General features: G+C 39.0%; 1 protein-coding gene across 1 annotated transcript in view; it reads left to right on the top strand.

The window, feature by feature from the left end:
* LOC118825875 (RNA-binding Raly-like protein) overlaps positions 1-13,068 on the top strand; it is a 38,271-nt gene that overhangs the window by 7,898 nt on the left and 17,305 nt on the right. Inside the window, exon 2 of the mRNA XM_036596726.1 lies at positions 5,906-6,179. Coding sequence (XP_036452619.1) covers positions 5,924-6,179 — 256 coding nt within the window. The 5' untranslated portion in view covers positions 5,906-5,923. The remainder of the gene's footprint in view (positions 1-5,905; positions 6,180-13,068) is intronic.

Below are 13,068 nucleotides of genomic sequence, written 5' to 3'. Positions count from 1 at the left end.
TTTCTTAAAAAGCTCCTTATAGTGATGCCAGAGAGAACCAGAGAACCGTAGTAGATGACATGTGGCTTGAAAAGTTACCTCAACTCACGTTACGAGTCGTAAACACCTCATATTGATCGGAAACACACAAAAAGTTTGTAAAGCGGGAGTAAACTGATACCAAACATAATAAATACTGTTGAACGTTTAACTTTATTAAATATATGCAAGTTTAAAAATGAACTTGAACTTGATGTTTATCAGTACTCTTACTGTGATGCATACTACAGCGGATACATCCAGTGTGTACTGATCTTTACGTTTTATTCCTGCCACTGAATCCAGTGAGTGTAATTACGTCACTTTGGTAACTTGATCCGTTCTGTCATTGCAGCTCTTAATGATGTGTATATTGTAGAAATACATATGACAATAATAAGCCCTAATTTTCAACTGTCCTTTCAAAACAACCTGAAGCACTCTGAAAATGACATACATTACTGTACAACAGTTTCAGGTATCTGAGATAATAACATGCAAAGAGTTCTTTGAGAATTACACCTGTGTTCTTCTAACTGTATTTTTCTAACCAACATATCTGTAATTTTTTTAAAAACTAAAAAATCAGGTTATGTTTTACAATATGTATTTGTGTTTATTCTGAAATTATGTAGTTTTAATGGCAAAAACACACTCACTGCCCAGATAAATAATTTTAAACAATTTTCCTGGCTAACTTTTACACAGTACTGTAAGTTACCTGTCAGAGACCATGGCTAAAGTGCAGCAAATAAAAAACAATAATAAATAAAAAAAAGTAATGCTGTTATTACGTGGAATAGAAGGTTGTCAGAGATGTGTCCCCATTGTTTATCAAAATTACTAGAATTGAAAATAGATATCATAGTTTGACACCAACACCAGTATTCTAGTCATTGTGTATCGCCCAGCATTAATTAGAACATGTTTGGGTCAAAAAAATCAAAAGGAGCTTCTTCTAATTACACAAAAATGTGCTGCTGTGAATCCAGTCTGTACCAGCAGCATTACTGGATTCACCACTAGCTCTAGTGTTATATGTATGCTCACTAGCCACTTTACTAGAAACATCTACCTTGTAGCACCGCCTTAATTGTGTACACCACACACCATTGAACTACCATGTCAGTGCCACTGCTGTGTTGAGAATGATCCACCATCCAAATAAAATCTGAAAAACAGTAGTCCTGTAAAAACAGTAGTCTCATGTTGAATGAGAAAGCGGGTGATAAATTGTGCAACACATAAATTGTCCATAGTTGAACACTCTTATAGTGAAGCTATAAGGCAGAGATCATTAGGTGGACATTGTGTGGAAGTGAAAGGTGTTTCTAATAAGTGGACAGTGATTGTATAAAAGTATAGGGATTGTGAGGTAATAGTTTTGGTTGCAAAATCAATACAGTTGGTGTTTCAAATCAAAAGGTGATCATGAAGCTAATATTTTTGTACAGGTGACAGTTTGAAAACTGCATTATCCCCATAAATATAATTTTTGGGACAGATAAATAAAAAAGAAGTTAAAACTCTGTAAACTTTTATTCAGTGAAAGTGTTTAAGTAATGGATGCCTCAAGTGTGTCATCACCAGGGTTATTTTGGTGACTAGAACTATTACAGTAATGAAAAGTAGCTGTGAAAAAATGTGCTTATTAACTGTGATAAAAATATATTTTTTTAGTGTGTCCCTTCTGTGTTCGGCTCTCTTTAAGAAAAGCTGAAGTTGAGCTGAGCTCAGTCTACTGTTTTAGTTTTATTCTACCCATATAATACCCAAATACCTACTATCACAGCATTCATCATAATATTAAAAACTAAAACTGAAACTAAATAAAAGCTAAAGTTATTACTTTTCTGAAAATAAAAACAAAACTATAACTATTCATGTACCCTAAAGATTAACTGAAACTAAACTGAAAAATTTAAACTTAAAAATTAAAAATGTTTAATGTATAATAATCTTATTATGGTGCACCTACTCTACAAGTGCATAGGTTTCATTTTAGTAGGAGGCTCTAAAAATGATAGATAGATCACTTTATTAATCCCAGAGGGAAATTCTTCCAATGAAGGATCTTGAAAATGAAAATGAAGGAATCTTACATGTTTTCAGAATGATGAACAGAAGCTATAGATAAATCCATAATAATTCAGAATGCTGCATAACAAGAATGAACGTAAAAATATTTAATATAAAAGTATTTGGTTGCATTTCCGCTTCAGTCTAGAGGTGTATCAAGTGTGTAACCTGATGACATCATCAGACTCCGATGCTTGCTGTCTTCCTTTGAGACAAGGCTCTACCAAGTAGCCTCTTTCAGCTGTAGCTTGTTTTAGAGGTTTTCAGTTTCCAGCTGTTCTGTATCATTTTTGTAATCCTTTGTAAATTCCAGTGTTTCTGTTCTTGTTTTTATTTAGATGTTTAGTTTCTTTATTTCTCCTCTCAGAGTCTTCTGCAAAGGGTGAATTGTGATGTTTTTACTTGTTTCTCTGTCTACAAATGTTTCTTGGGCTGATATTTTAGTTTTTTTCTGTAAAGCTCTTGTGATTTTTCTGTTGCCAGTTGCTTGCTCCTGCTCTGCTTTCTTTCTACTTTCAAGCTTTTCTGTTCTGTTGCGTTTGCAATGTCCAGCCTCTTTGCTGTTGTTTTATCTGATATTTTTTGTTCTCTAGTTTTCATCTTGGTTTAGGCCTTTCACCGCCAAAATACAGACAAATAGCCAAACTCTGCCAATGGCTACAGCCAGTCCAACACCGTCACAGCTCCTGGGCATTCCTATACTCACACTGAGATGTCCGTCCGCCGCCTGAGGGATCAGAGGTCATGGGCATTCAGTTGTGGTTTGCGGCCTTACCCTTTACTCATCTTCAGATTCCCTAAACTGTTTTATGATATTATGCACTGTAGAGAGTGAAATACGTAAAATTCTTGCTTTCGCTGTTTGAGGAAAGTTGTTCTTGAAGTGTTGTATCATTCACTGCAAGCATTCTTAGCAAAGTGATGCCTCTTTACACATCCTTGCTCATGAAGGGCTATTTTTCATAAAGGCCCTTTTCTGGATGTATATATTTCAAGCAAATATGCTGCACAGATAAATAGCTTTACATCGTATTTTCTCAGATGGCCTAAGACATTTGTACAGCGCTGTATTTTATTCAAGTGAAAATGTTGTACACATTTGAGTCAAGTCAAAATCAAATCGACCACTTTTTTCAGTGCATCAGTTGCTGTGAAGTATCCATAACGTGACCTGTGAAAGAAAACGGGGGAGTGTGTATTCTGCATTGTGTGACTGCCTGTCTTTCTGAGTGTGAACTTCACACCTCTCAGAAACCCCAGCCGCGCCACGATCCGCTCCGGTGTCAACACATTAAAGCTCACGCAGCCTGGGTGCCAGTCTCCACAGCAGTGCAGGCTTACTCAGGAAAGCACTTTTCAAGCCTGTGACATTCAGAAGGATATAAAAAGAATGTGAGAGGGCCGCTTGGGGGGAAAAAGGTTTTATTCACTTATTCTCAGTGAAAAACAACTCAAGAACAGGTGGAATTCCATTTGTGCTCCTGACAGCACAGAGCAGAAATTCAGAAAGGCACCCTACTTTGTTTGACTGGTTATTGGCATGGCTACATCAACTCACTGTGCACTTAGAAACACCTGCCTTCTACTTCCTCTCACCGACTGCTTTATGAGCTCCATGTACCTTATAGCTCCACTGTATAAGTGAACAATTACAGACTGTACCATGTTGGTGAAGGTGAATGCAAGTGAATGGTGCTGTCTAGAGTGCAGGGTTGGATAGCTACTGAAAAATTAGTAGTTAGCTACTTTGTAGCTACTTTCCCAAAATTTGTAGCTAGCTACAATTTAGCTAGAACAAGTTGTGGCTACTTTTTAGCTACCTTTTGAAAAGTAGTGCACTACTTATTAGCTACTTCCAAAGTGCGATTGTCAGAATGTTTGTGAATCTCCACCTGGCACACAAACGAGCCCAGCTGACAGTGTGAACAAGACACTGCATTTAATCATGTGCCAGAAAGAAACATACAATTGAAAAGCTGCAAATATACAAAAAGATCACCAAAAGTAAAGTTTAAGTGTAACCAACAATCAAACTTGCACAACCAAAGGCGTGATATACAACAAAATGTAGACTAAGTAAAGGCAAAGTCAATCATTCCTAGCTTCCTAGTTTTTCCTAACAAAAATCAACAAAAATAACCGTAAACAAACCAAACAATTTTTCTCCAATTTAAACTTTTCAGCAAGATATGTACAGGCATGACATTCAGAGCCCTTTGTTAAACTTCAGCAACACTTTAGCCCCATAATTTCCATCAGTGTCTCTGGCTCTGTGCAGTACTATTAGTAATAACCTATTATGAAAATGTTTCTTCCACTTTAGCTAAGCCAGGGGTCAGCAACACACTGCTCTCTTACTGCCCTGTTGCGGCTCCACAGCAGAATTAGATTTTTAGGTAAAATAATCCTCCTTTACTGTAAAATAAAGCTCTGCTGATCGTTATAACACACAGTATCTAACACAGTTTTCACAATAAATGGTCTTAAACGCAGGAGTTAATGTATAACTGCTAATTCCCCTGCCTTTAATGCTGAAGATTGATGCGCAGACTGCTGGTCACAGCAACACAGACAACCTCGCCTAGCTAGTAGCTAACGAAACGGCAAAGAGAAAGATTTAAGACGAACATCGATAATTTGGAGACGAATGGACTTACCTGCATTTATAATCACTCCAGCTGGTTTCCTGATACGTTTAATCTGCAACGAGAAACTGTCAAACACTAAGTCACGAAGGTGAAGTCGCCAGCTTCTCGTTCGAATTTTCCCGTTCCACCTTAAATGGCGCAGCAGTACATTCTTGCACGTCAGGCACCATTTAAGGTGGAACGGGACAATTCGAACAAGAAGCTGGTGAATGAGAAGCGACTTCAGCCTCACAAAAAGTCAAACGTTGAAAGACATTTTACAAGAAACTCTACTTTCGTGGAAAGGTTTCCTGACTGAGGTGCGAGAAAAGTGGCTACAGCTGACCTAAAGCAGAGCAAAGTAAGTCTCTGTTTTCGTTTATATCATATTTTAGTCCATTTTAGTACCTTAACACACACTGAGACTTACTTACAGCCAAGATAGTAAAACGGACATAAAATGGTGTTGCTCCCAAGGAGGTTTCATTTTTGTTGAAAGGACAAAATGGCGCTTCTTACATTTCAGTTGCCATCCCCTGAGCTAAGACTGCTAGTAAGGGGTGATGAGTGTGTGGGGCCAGCGCATGACCGTTTTTCTTGAACTGTCCGTGGCTTAATCTGGATTGCACAGTCGCCACCTGCCCAGTTAACAGCTGCGTTCTGTGGTTCAAATTTTGCGTGGATTGCCTGAAATCTGTAGCAAAATTGTAGCGAAAATTATCACTATAGCTACACAAATATTTGTAGGCGCTACATCTATTAGCTACGTTTCATGAAACTGTGGCAGCTACAGCTTTTAGCTACACAAATTTGTAGTTCTCTACAAAAGTGGTGCACTACTTAGCTTCTCCCCCACGCTGCTAGAGTGCCAGATAAACCCTTAAAAAATATGTGCCAGAAACAATTCTTTGGAGCCATCCAAAGATCTACTTTTAGTTCCCTAACAAACCTTTCAAGGGGGTGGTTCATTAAAGGGTCATTTCTTCTAAATGAGTTGTAAGCATTAAGAACATTTTTAAACTTTAAAGAACTTCCACATAATGTACAGGTACTGTGTCATTGTTTTCCTAGAAGCCAAGAATCGTTTCGGAACCTTGCATGAGGGTAACACTTAATTAACTTTGTGGTTAACATTAGCACATAAATCTCACCTGGCTTTTCTATGTGTGTGAGTGTTTCAGGACTCCACAGAGAGGAGGATGACTGGCAAGACTCAGACCAGCAACGTGACAAACAAGACAGATCCTCGCTCACTCCACTCCAGAGTTTTCATCGGTAACCTAAACACCACCGTGGTGAAGAAGTCTGATATTGAGCTCATCTTTGCCAAGTATGGCAAAATCACAGGCTGCTCAGTGCACAAGGGCTTTGCCTTCGTCCAGTACGCCAGCGAGAGGAACGCCCGCTCTGCTGTGGCTGGAGAGAATGCCAGGGTCATCGCCGGACAGCCTCTGGGTCAGTGAGTAAACTAGAAAGTGTGGTGTTTTTGGCTTTGGTCAATAGAATCAAATCAGACATTTATATGAGGCATATGAAATGGCATATCCATGAGTACTTGTACTGGGCCAATATCAGCAGAAAATGCTGGATCCAGTTGTATAGTGTCTGGGTATGCATGGTATGCATTTAGGGGGCCTGTGAATTCCAGCTTCTTATGTTATGACTGCGTAAGTGTGTCCCAACAGCATTTAGACTCTATTGGATGGCGTGGCATGCCTTGGTAACTCATTTGAGACATAAGACATAACAATAACAAATTTACATGCAAATTACATTGTAATGTTTATATTAATTTAATGTACTTTTGTATGAGGGGCCCATGAGATCATAGTCCACTGAGCAGAGGAGCTACAGTCTGTAATTATACACTTTAGTAAACTTTAGTACAGCGCTTTAGTAAACTGTTTCTAATAAAGTGGCCAATAACTGGAAGTACAAGGTAAGTGTTCTCAATACATTGGATGGTGATTGTATATTGTTGTTGTTGCAGTTATTATAAGGCGTTCTCCACACAGATGGTTGACTTGAGAATCCACTAAACAATTGTTGCCCCGCTGTGCATTTTAAATTAAACTTTTGCACCTTCCCATGTGTTCACACACACACACACACACATGTTGGGGTCACACAGCACACTGAATCCTGTCATATGCATTGAAATGTCAGTTCATTTTAGTGCTGCAGTCGCACACATGTTAAACCTCTGTAGACTGCAGTCTGTCTGAGGTGTGCATATGGTGCACTGCTGCATAATGTGTTTTGTCATTTCGGACAGCAGGTGAGCAGAGATTAATTAATGCCTGAGGCCATATCATCCTCAATGAAAGCTGCACTTGTCCAGTTTAGTGTACAGTCAGTGGCTATAAACACCTCAGAACAGTGACTCCACTGGTAAAATCCATTCAAACAGGACACTGTGCAGTACACTCTTTAGTACACTTTTTGGGGGGTTGTCTCCTGAATTTTAGTCATGGCCTATTCCCACCTGTTAGCTAGGTCTCGGCCTATTACCACAGTGCTACCACGCTGAGAGAGTGAAGGCTAGCACGGGCTTCCTACGTGAAGTGCCACCACTTCTTTTCAAACAGCCGCTCATGCTTCTTTAAGGTGCAGGTGGGCAGTAGTTTTCTCTGAGGAGGAACTCGTTCACCCAACGTCCTTGTTCATATGGTTTATGTGAGAGGTAAATTCTGAGGCAATGAAATGGGTGTTGTAGCCTATTAGCTTGCTAGCATCTGTCGATTTTCGCCCTGTTTTACTGGTGCTTCGAATAGGCCTGTTGCAGTTATTACATGATCACCTAAATTACAGTTATATAAGATGATCAGAATTATTTAAACTGAGTGCAGTCGTTCTCCATAGCCATTAGATTTCACAGTCATATTATGCTGCAAAAAACAAAATGTCAACTGAGTTTGTTGGGTTAGGGCAAATAAATGCAAATAAAAGAAAGCAGTAAATGCGTTTGTTGAGACTTCATAGGGCTTATAAAAAAGTTCAGACTTCTAACTTGGTGTTTAGAGGGCAGTGCTGAGTAATATTTATTTGTTTGCTATGTAGCTAATTCTAATGTTTTTAGCATCTGCTGTCAGAATGATTTTTTGCTGACATTTTCTCTCTGGTGAAGAACATTAGCTTGACTCTACACATAATACTGTATAGACGTTTGTGTGATTCTGTATGCAGTATTGATTCAACAGTACAATCATCATTAGTTACTAAGTAAACATAGCTAACAAGTAAGGTGGCTAATCGGCCAATTTAGCTACTTTAGGCTTGCATTTTAATAATTGCAAAATATGAATAAATCAGAAGGGCGTTCAAGTATGCCCCCTGTGGGCAACTTGTTTTTTCATTAAAACTGAGACCACTAGAAAGCAGCATAACACATCATCTTCAGACTGCTCAGCATGCTTGGAGGAGAATTCTGTTGCATCAGCTAAAGCAGGGCCTACACTACCAGAATGTTTGCTTGATTTTAACCCTGCTTTTCCTCCTCTGACAAATTTTCACAGTCTAAAGCGATTTTTCGGGTCGGGAACTCATTCCTGAGCAACTGACTGCTCGGACGATGTGCTAGTGTGAGAGTCAGTCTTTAGCCTTCATCTTGATATTTTCAAACATGGTTTATTATTACAACTCCACAAGTCCTGTAGTGTGAGATGGTCAGCGACATAATTGAATGTGTGGGTCAGGCAATGGCAAATCAAAGCACAAGGAGGAAAGAAAAAAAGACAGAGATGTGAGTGCATGCCACATGTTCAGCGGAGCACAGAGACAGAGGAGCCGCCTGTAAGACAAGCAAAGAGTCACTCTCTCCCAACTGGTAATAAAAAATTTCTCCACTCTCACCATCACTCTGTCTCACTGTGATAGCTGCGTTTCTCAACCCCATCCTTATTCATCCTCAGTTTATGTTTTTGCTATACTTTTGCACAAACAGACACAGAGCAGGTATTATTTGGGTGGTGGATCGTTCTCAGCCCCTGCAGTAACATTGACATGGTGGTGGTTTGTTAGTGTGTGTTGTGCTTAAACAAGTGGATCAGACACAGCAGTGCTGCTGGAGTTTTTAAACAGTGTGTCCATTCACTGTCCACTCTGTTCGACACTCTTACCTTGTTGGTCCATCTTGTGGATGTAAAGTCAGAGACAGTAGCTCATCTGTGCTGCATAGTTTGCATTGGTCATCCTCTAGTCCTTCAACAGTGGTCACAGGATGCTGTTGGCTGGGAATTTTTGGTTGGTGAACGATTCTCAGCCCAGGAGTGAAATTGAGGTGTTTAAAAGCTACTAGTGCAACACACACTGACATGCCACCGCCACCCCAGTGTTACTGCAGTGCTGAGAGTGATCGACCACCCAAATAATACCTGCTCTTAGGTGGTTCTGGGGGCCCTGACCAATCAAAAACAGGGTAAAAAGGGCTAACAATGTGTGCAGAGAAACGTACGAGAGATGTGTGTGTGTGTGTGGTAATGAACCTGCTCTGAAAATGTATAGAATAGAAAGTACTGATTTTTCTTTTGCAATGTAGTGAGTAAAAATAAAAAAAAAACATTAAGTAACAGAAATACTTTTTTGTGATTGTTTTTATGTAGTGAATATGCTGCTACCTTTAGCTTTTATTTAACGCACATCTGTCACACATCATGTGCAATTCAGCGCACTCCCTGCTTTAATAAATAACCTTTTTTAATTATTCCACTCTTCATCATTTGAGTACACTTCAGAAACAAGACCCTCAATGCAGTTCTTCAAGCCTCTACAGTGTCTACCTACTCCAGTCCTAGAGCCCCCTCTGCTCTGCATAGTTTTATGTTTTCTTTACTCTAATCTTCTGTTCTCAGATGCCCTGTACTGATTGATTCACTTGTGGTCTTGCAGCCTTGCAGTTCCGGAAACATCATTACTACAAACGTTTGGCAAAGGTTCACATCAATGCGGACTCAGCAGGAGCCTCGCATACCAGCAAGAATGCACTAGTTGTTACGTTTACAGCTGCTTGACCAACGTGCCGGAGAAGACAATATTCAGGTGTGAGTTAAAATGCATTTATTTTTTAATTTACCTGGTCGTTGAGCTGCATTATGCCTCTAATCTGGATCGAGCCATGGTAGATAGACATATTACCTCATTTAAAAAAAACAATATGAAGTATGGTACATGTACAGCCTGTACGTCTCACGAATCTGTCCCAAATGCAGCCTTTTAAACCCAGTTTCTAGTTCTGTAGTCAAGACTACTAGAGGCGAGTCTGAATCAAGACGAGACCTGAACACATTGAGTCAAGAAAAAGACTTTGTAATAGTCGAGTCAGAGTCAAGACCGAGACCAGGAGTGGCCGAGACCATAAAAAGACAGAAACCAGATTTTTACAGCATATGAAAACAAAAAGAAGAAAGGGGAAAAAAATGTATTCACTTGCAGTTTCTTAGACATTCTTTATCATTCATTATACATACTATATTAATAAATAAGATTTTATATTATGATTTTTTTGTAATATATAACATTAAATGTTATATAGCCTAAATTATTAATTATTATTGTTATATTGTCAACTTAGTCCAACTTTGCATTGAAACATCTGTAAGCAGTTGAAGGTGAGGTTATTCTCTCTCTTCTTTTCTAAAGCTTGTGCATAATCACCACCTAAAGTCAACTGAATGAAAAATAAACAACATACATCCTTTTTTATTAATTAATGTAAAGATAGTTATAATAATATTCTGATATCCCGTCAGGGGGTGTTTGAATTTCGGAGCCATTGGACATCAACAAACAAATAATGCCCTTTTAAGCCATCATGGAAAGATCAATTAGACTTATAACCAGCATTTTTGCAGCAGGATTATATTTAAACATATAGAAAAAAGAGTGTTTTTTTCTGTTTGAAGGTTTTGTTGATATTCAATAAAGACAGAAAGAAAAGTTCAGGTTCTAATTACCTCAGATGGAGGCATCACAATCAAGGCTGGTCTCAAGAACAGTTTCCTAACCTCGAGACTGAGACATGACTGAGACTTTAACTTACTCTGAGACCAGACTTGAGTACCTCAACACTACCTAGCTCATCGTTGACATCAAGAAGTGCAGACATGGTGGGGGGCAGCGGAGCAGCAGGGCTCCTATAGCATCTGTTGGGTTTCGTCTCTCAATGAGGCCAAGAGCTGTCTGCTTTGACTGGTGCTATTTGAGTGGTGTGCAAAACAGCCAATCACAAATTATTGTTTTAGTGTGACATTTATAGGCAGGGAAAAGATTTAGAGCAAGGAAAACACAAATCTGTGCATTGCAGCAACTAGATTGAAGTTGGGAAGCTCTGCTCTGGCAGTGAGGTTTGAAGCCTCTTTGTGGTGCTGCAGTGCCTCTTTGTGTTCATAAATGTAACTGACTTCAAGCAAACCGCACGATTGTGAGCAAACAGTTTTATTATAATAGACAGGCTTAGCATATTCAGGTGCTGTATTTAGTGACTGTTCAGTTTGTTATTTAAGCATAATTATGCCTCTGTGATTCTCAAAAAGGAAATTTCAGTTCATTTGAAATGAACTGAAAAATTTAGCATTTTTGACAAGGTATCAGCACAAGTAGTTTTGCAGTAGAGGTGGACAATATGGCAAAATGTAATGTCACAATACTTCATGATATTTTTTATAAGCATTGTGTCACGATATATATTTCTTCTGACATCTGACAAGTTAGAACAGGCTAAGTAGTGCCACATTTTAAAAATATTGTCTAAAACTATGAATCCATTTACTATTCAACATTTCACCCACTGTGCTGCACTAAATCCAATTAAACAGAAATAACGATGCTCTCTTAATCAAGCATGCAGTTGGGAAGTGATTTTTAGTTACTGACAATATCCATGATAAACTTAGAAAAGCTTTTTGTGACATATTGTGATATAATTTATCACGATAACAATACATTTTGTCATATTGTCCAGCTGTGTTTTACAGACCACTTATGAGCAACACAGAGGCAAGAAATGAAGAGGAACCACAATTGATAGTGGAATTAATATGCAAAACATGAAAATTACCTCCTTGTATGACCGGCAGACACTGTTTGATTCTTTTGCTGTTGTAAACGTGCTGTTGACGATTTGGAGTGCTCATGCTTTGCACTCGTTGACTACACAGCACAGTGCTAGTCCTCAGGTGAACACTAGGTGGCGGCAGAAGTGTAGAGTTTGTGTTGTTTTATTCCCGCTGTAGTAAATGAGGTTTGTTCAAACACAGTTTTATGTGATCACTGGACTCAAGGTTTAGCTGTTTTTCATTCAGAGCACAAAATGTTGTTGTTCTGTCTGATACAGTTTTTACACAGTTTTACAGTTTTTTATCTCCGTTTCCATGTTTCAGAGAGAAGCTGTTATCTAAGCAGGAAGCAGGAATAAAAATGTACACTCCTGGGTGAAAAAATGGGCCAAGCCCAAAATGGCAAAACATTAATTTTTAATTATCAAAGCAACAAATCATTAAACAAATAGATAAAGTAACTTAACGTGGGAGAGCTTTTCTCTTTGATTTCTTCAGATGTTGAAGTTTTGTCTGTGTATTTGAAGACACTCTTTAACAGAAAGAAGTCAGTATTTTCCCCACTCAGCACTGATGGCTTCAAACAGTTGAAAAACATTGCTGAGCTAGTTTGTGTTTAATGTGAGACCAAATATCCTCTACAGGGTTTAAATCTGGACTCTAACCAGGCCAAAATCATCAGTGAAAAAACATTACATTTTGCACTTAGCGCATTGTTTTTGCCCAGGAGTGTACAAGTGTCAGCACAACAGTCTAGCAGCAGAAAGTCAAGTTTCACCGTTATATCAGCCAATATCAGTTTTAATATTAAGCTCCAATAGACCTAAAGTTGTGTGTCCTTCTGATAAAGCAGATTATTAAGATTAGATTAAGTGACCCTTAGTCCCACAACGGGAAAAGTTCACCTCCGTGCAGTGAAACACCACATACACTAGGGGGCAGTGAGCACACTTGCCTGGAGTGGGTGGGCAGCCCTATCCGCAGCGCAGTTGGGTGTTAGGTGCCTTGCTCAAGGGCACTTCAATGATGTACTGTTGGCTCAGGGGATCAAACTGGCGACCTTCTGGTCACAAGGCTGGTTCCCTAACCTCCAACCCATGACTGCCCCAGCAACTTAAATGAAGATTGTAAACAGATGTTAAACGTCCGTGTGGAGCACCAAAATACTCCACACAAACAAGCAAACTTTGTCAGATGTGGTAGTGAAATTTCTTTGTCAATAGCAGCTTACAGTTTGAGTTGCTGGTGGTGTTATATAATAGTGTTAAACCACAGTAGTAGACTTACTTTAA

The sequence above is a fragment of the Colossoma macropomum genome, unplaced genomic scaffold, assembly GCF_904425465.1.
Source record: "Colossoma macropomum unplaced genomic scaffold, Colossoma_macropomum, whole genome shotgun sequence".
Lineage (NCBI taxonomy): Eukaryota > Metazoa > Chordata > Actinopteri > Characiformes > Serrasalmidae > Colossoma > Colossoma macropomum.
The sequence above is the reverse complement of the archived record's forward strand: the minus strand, read 5'-3'. Positions and strand labels throughout refer to the sequence as shown.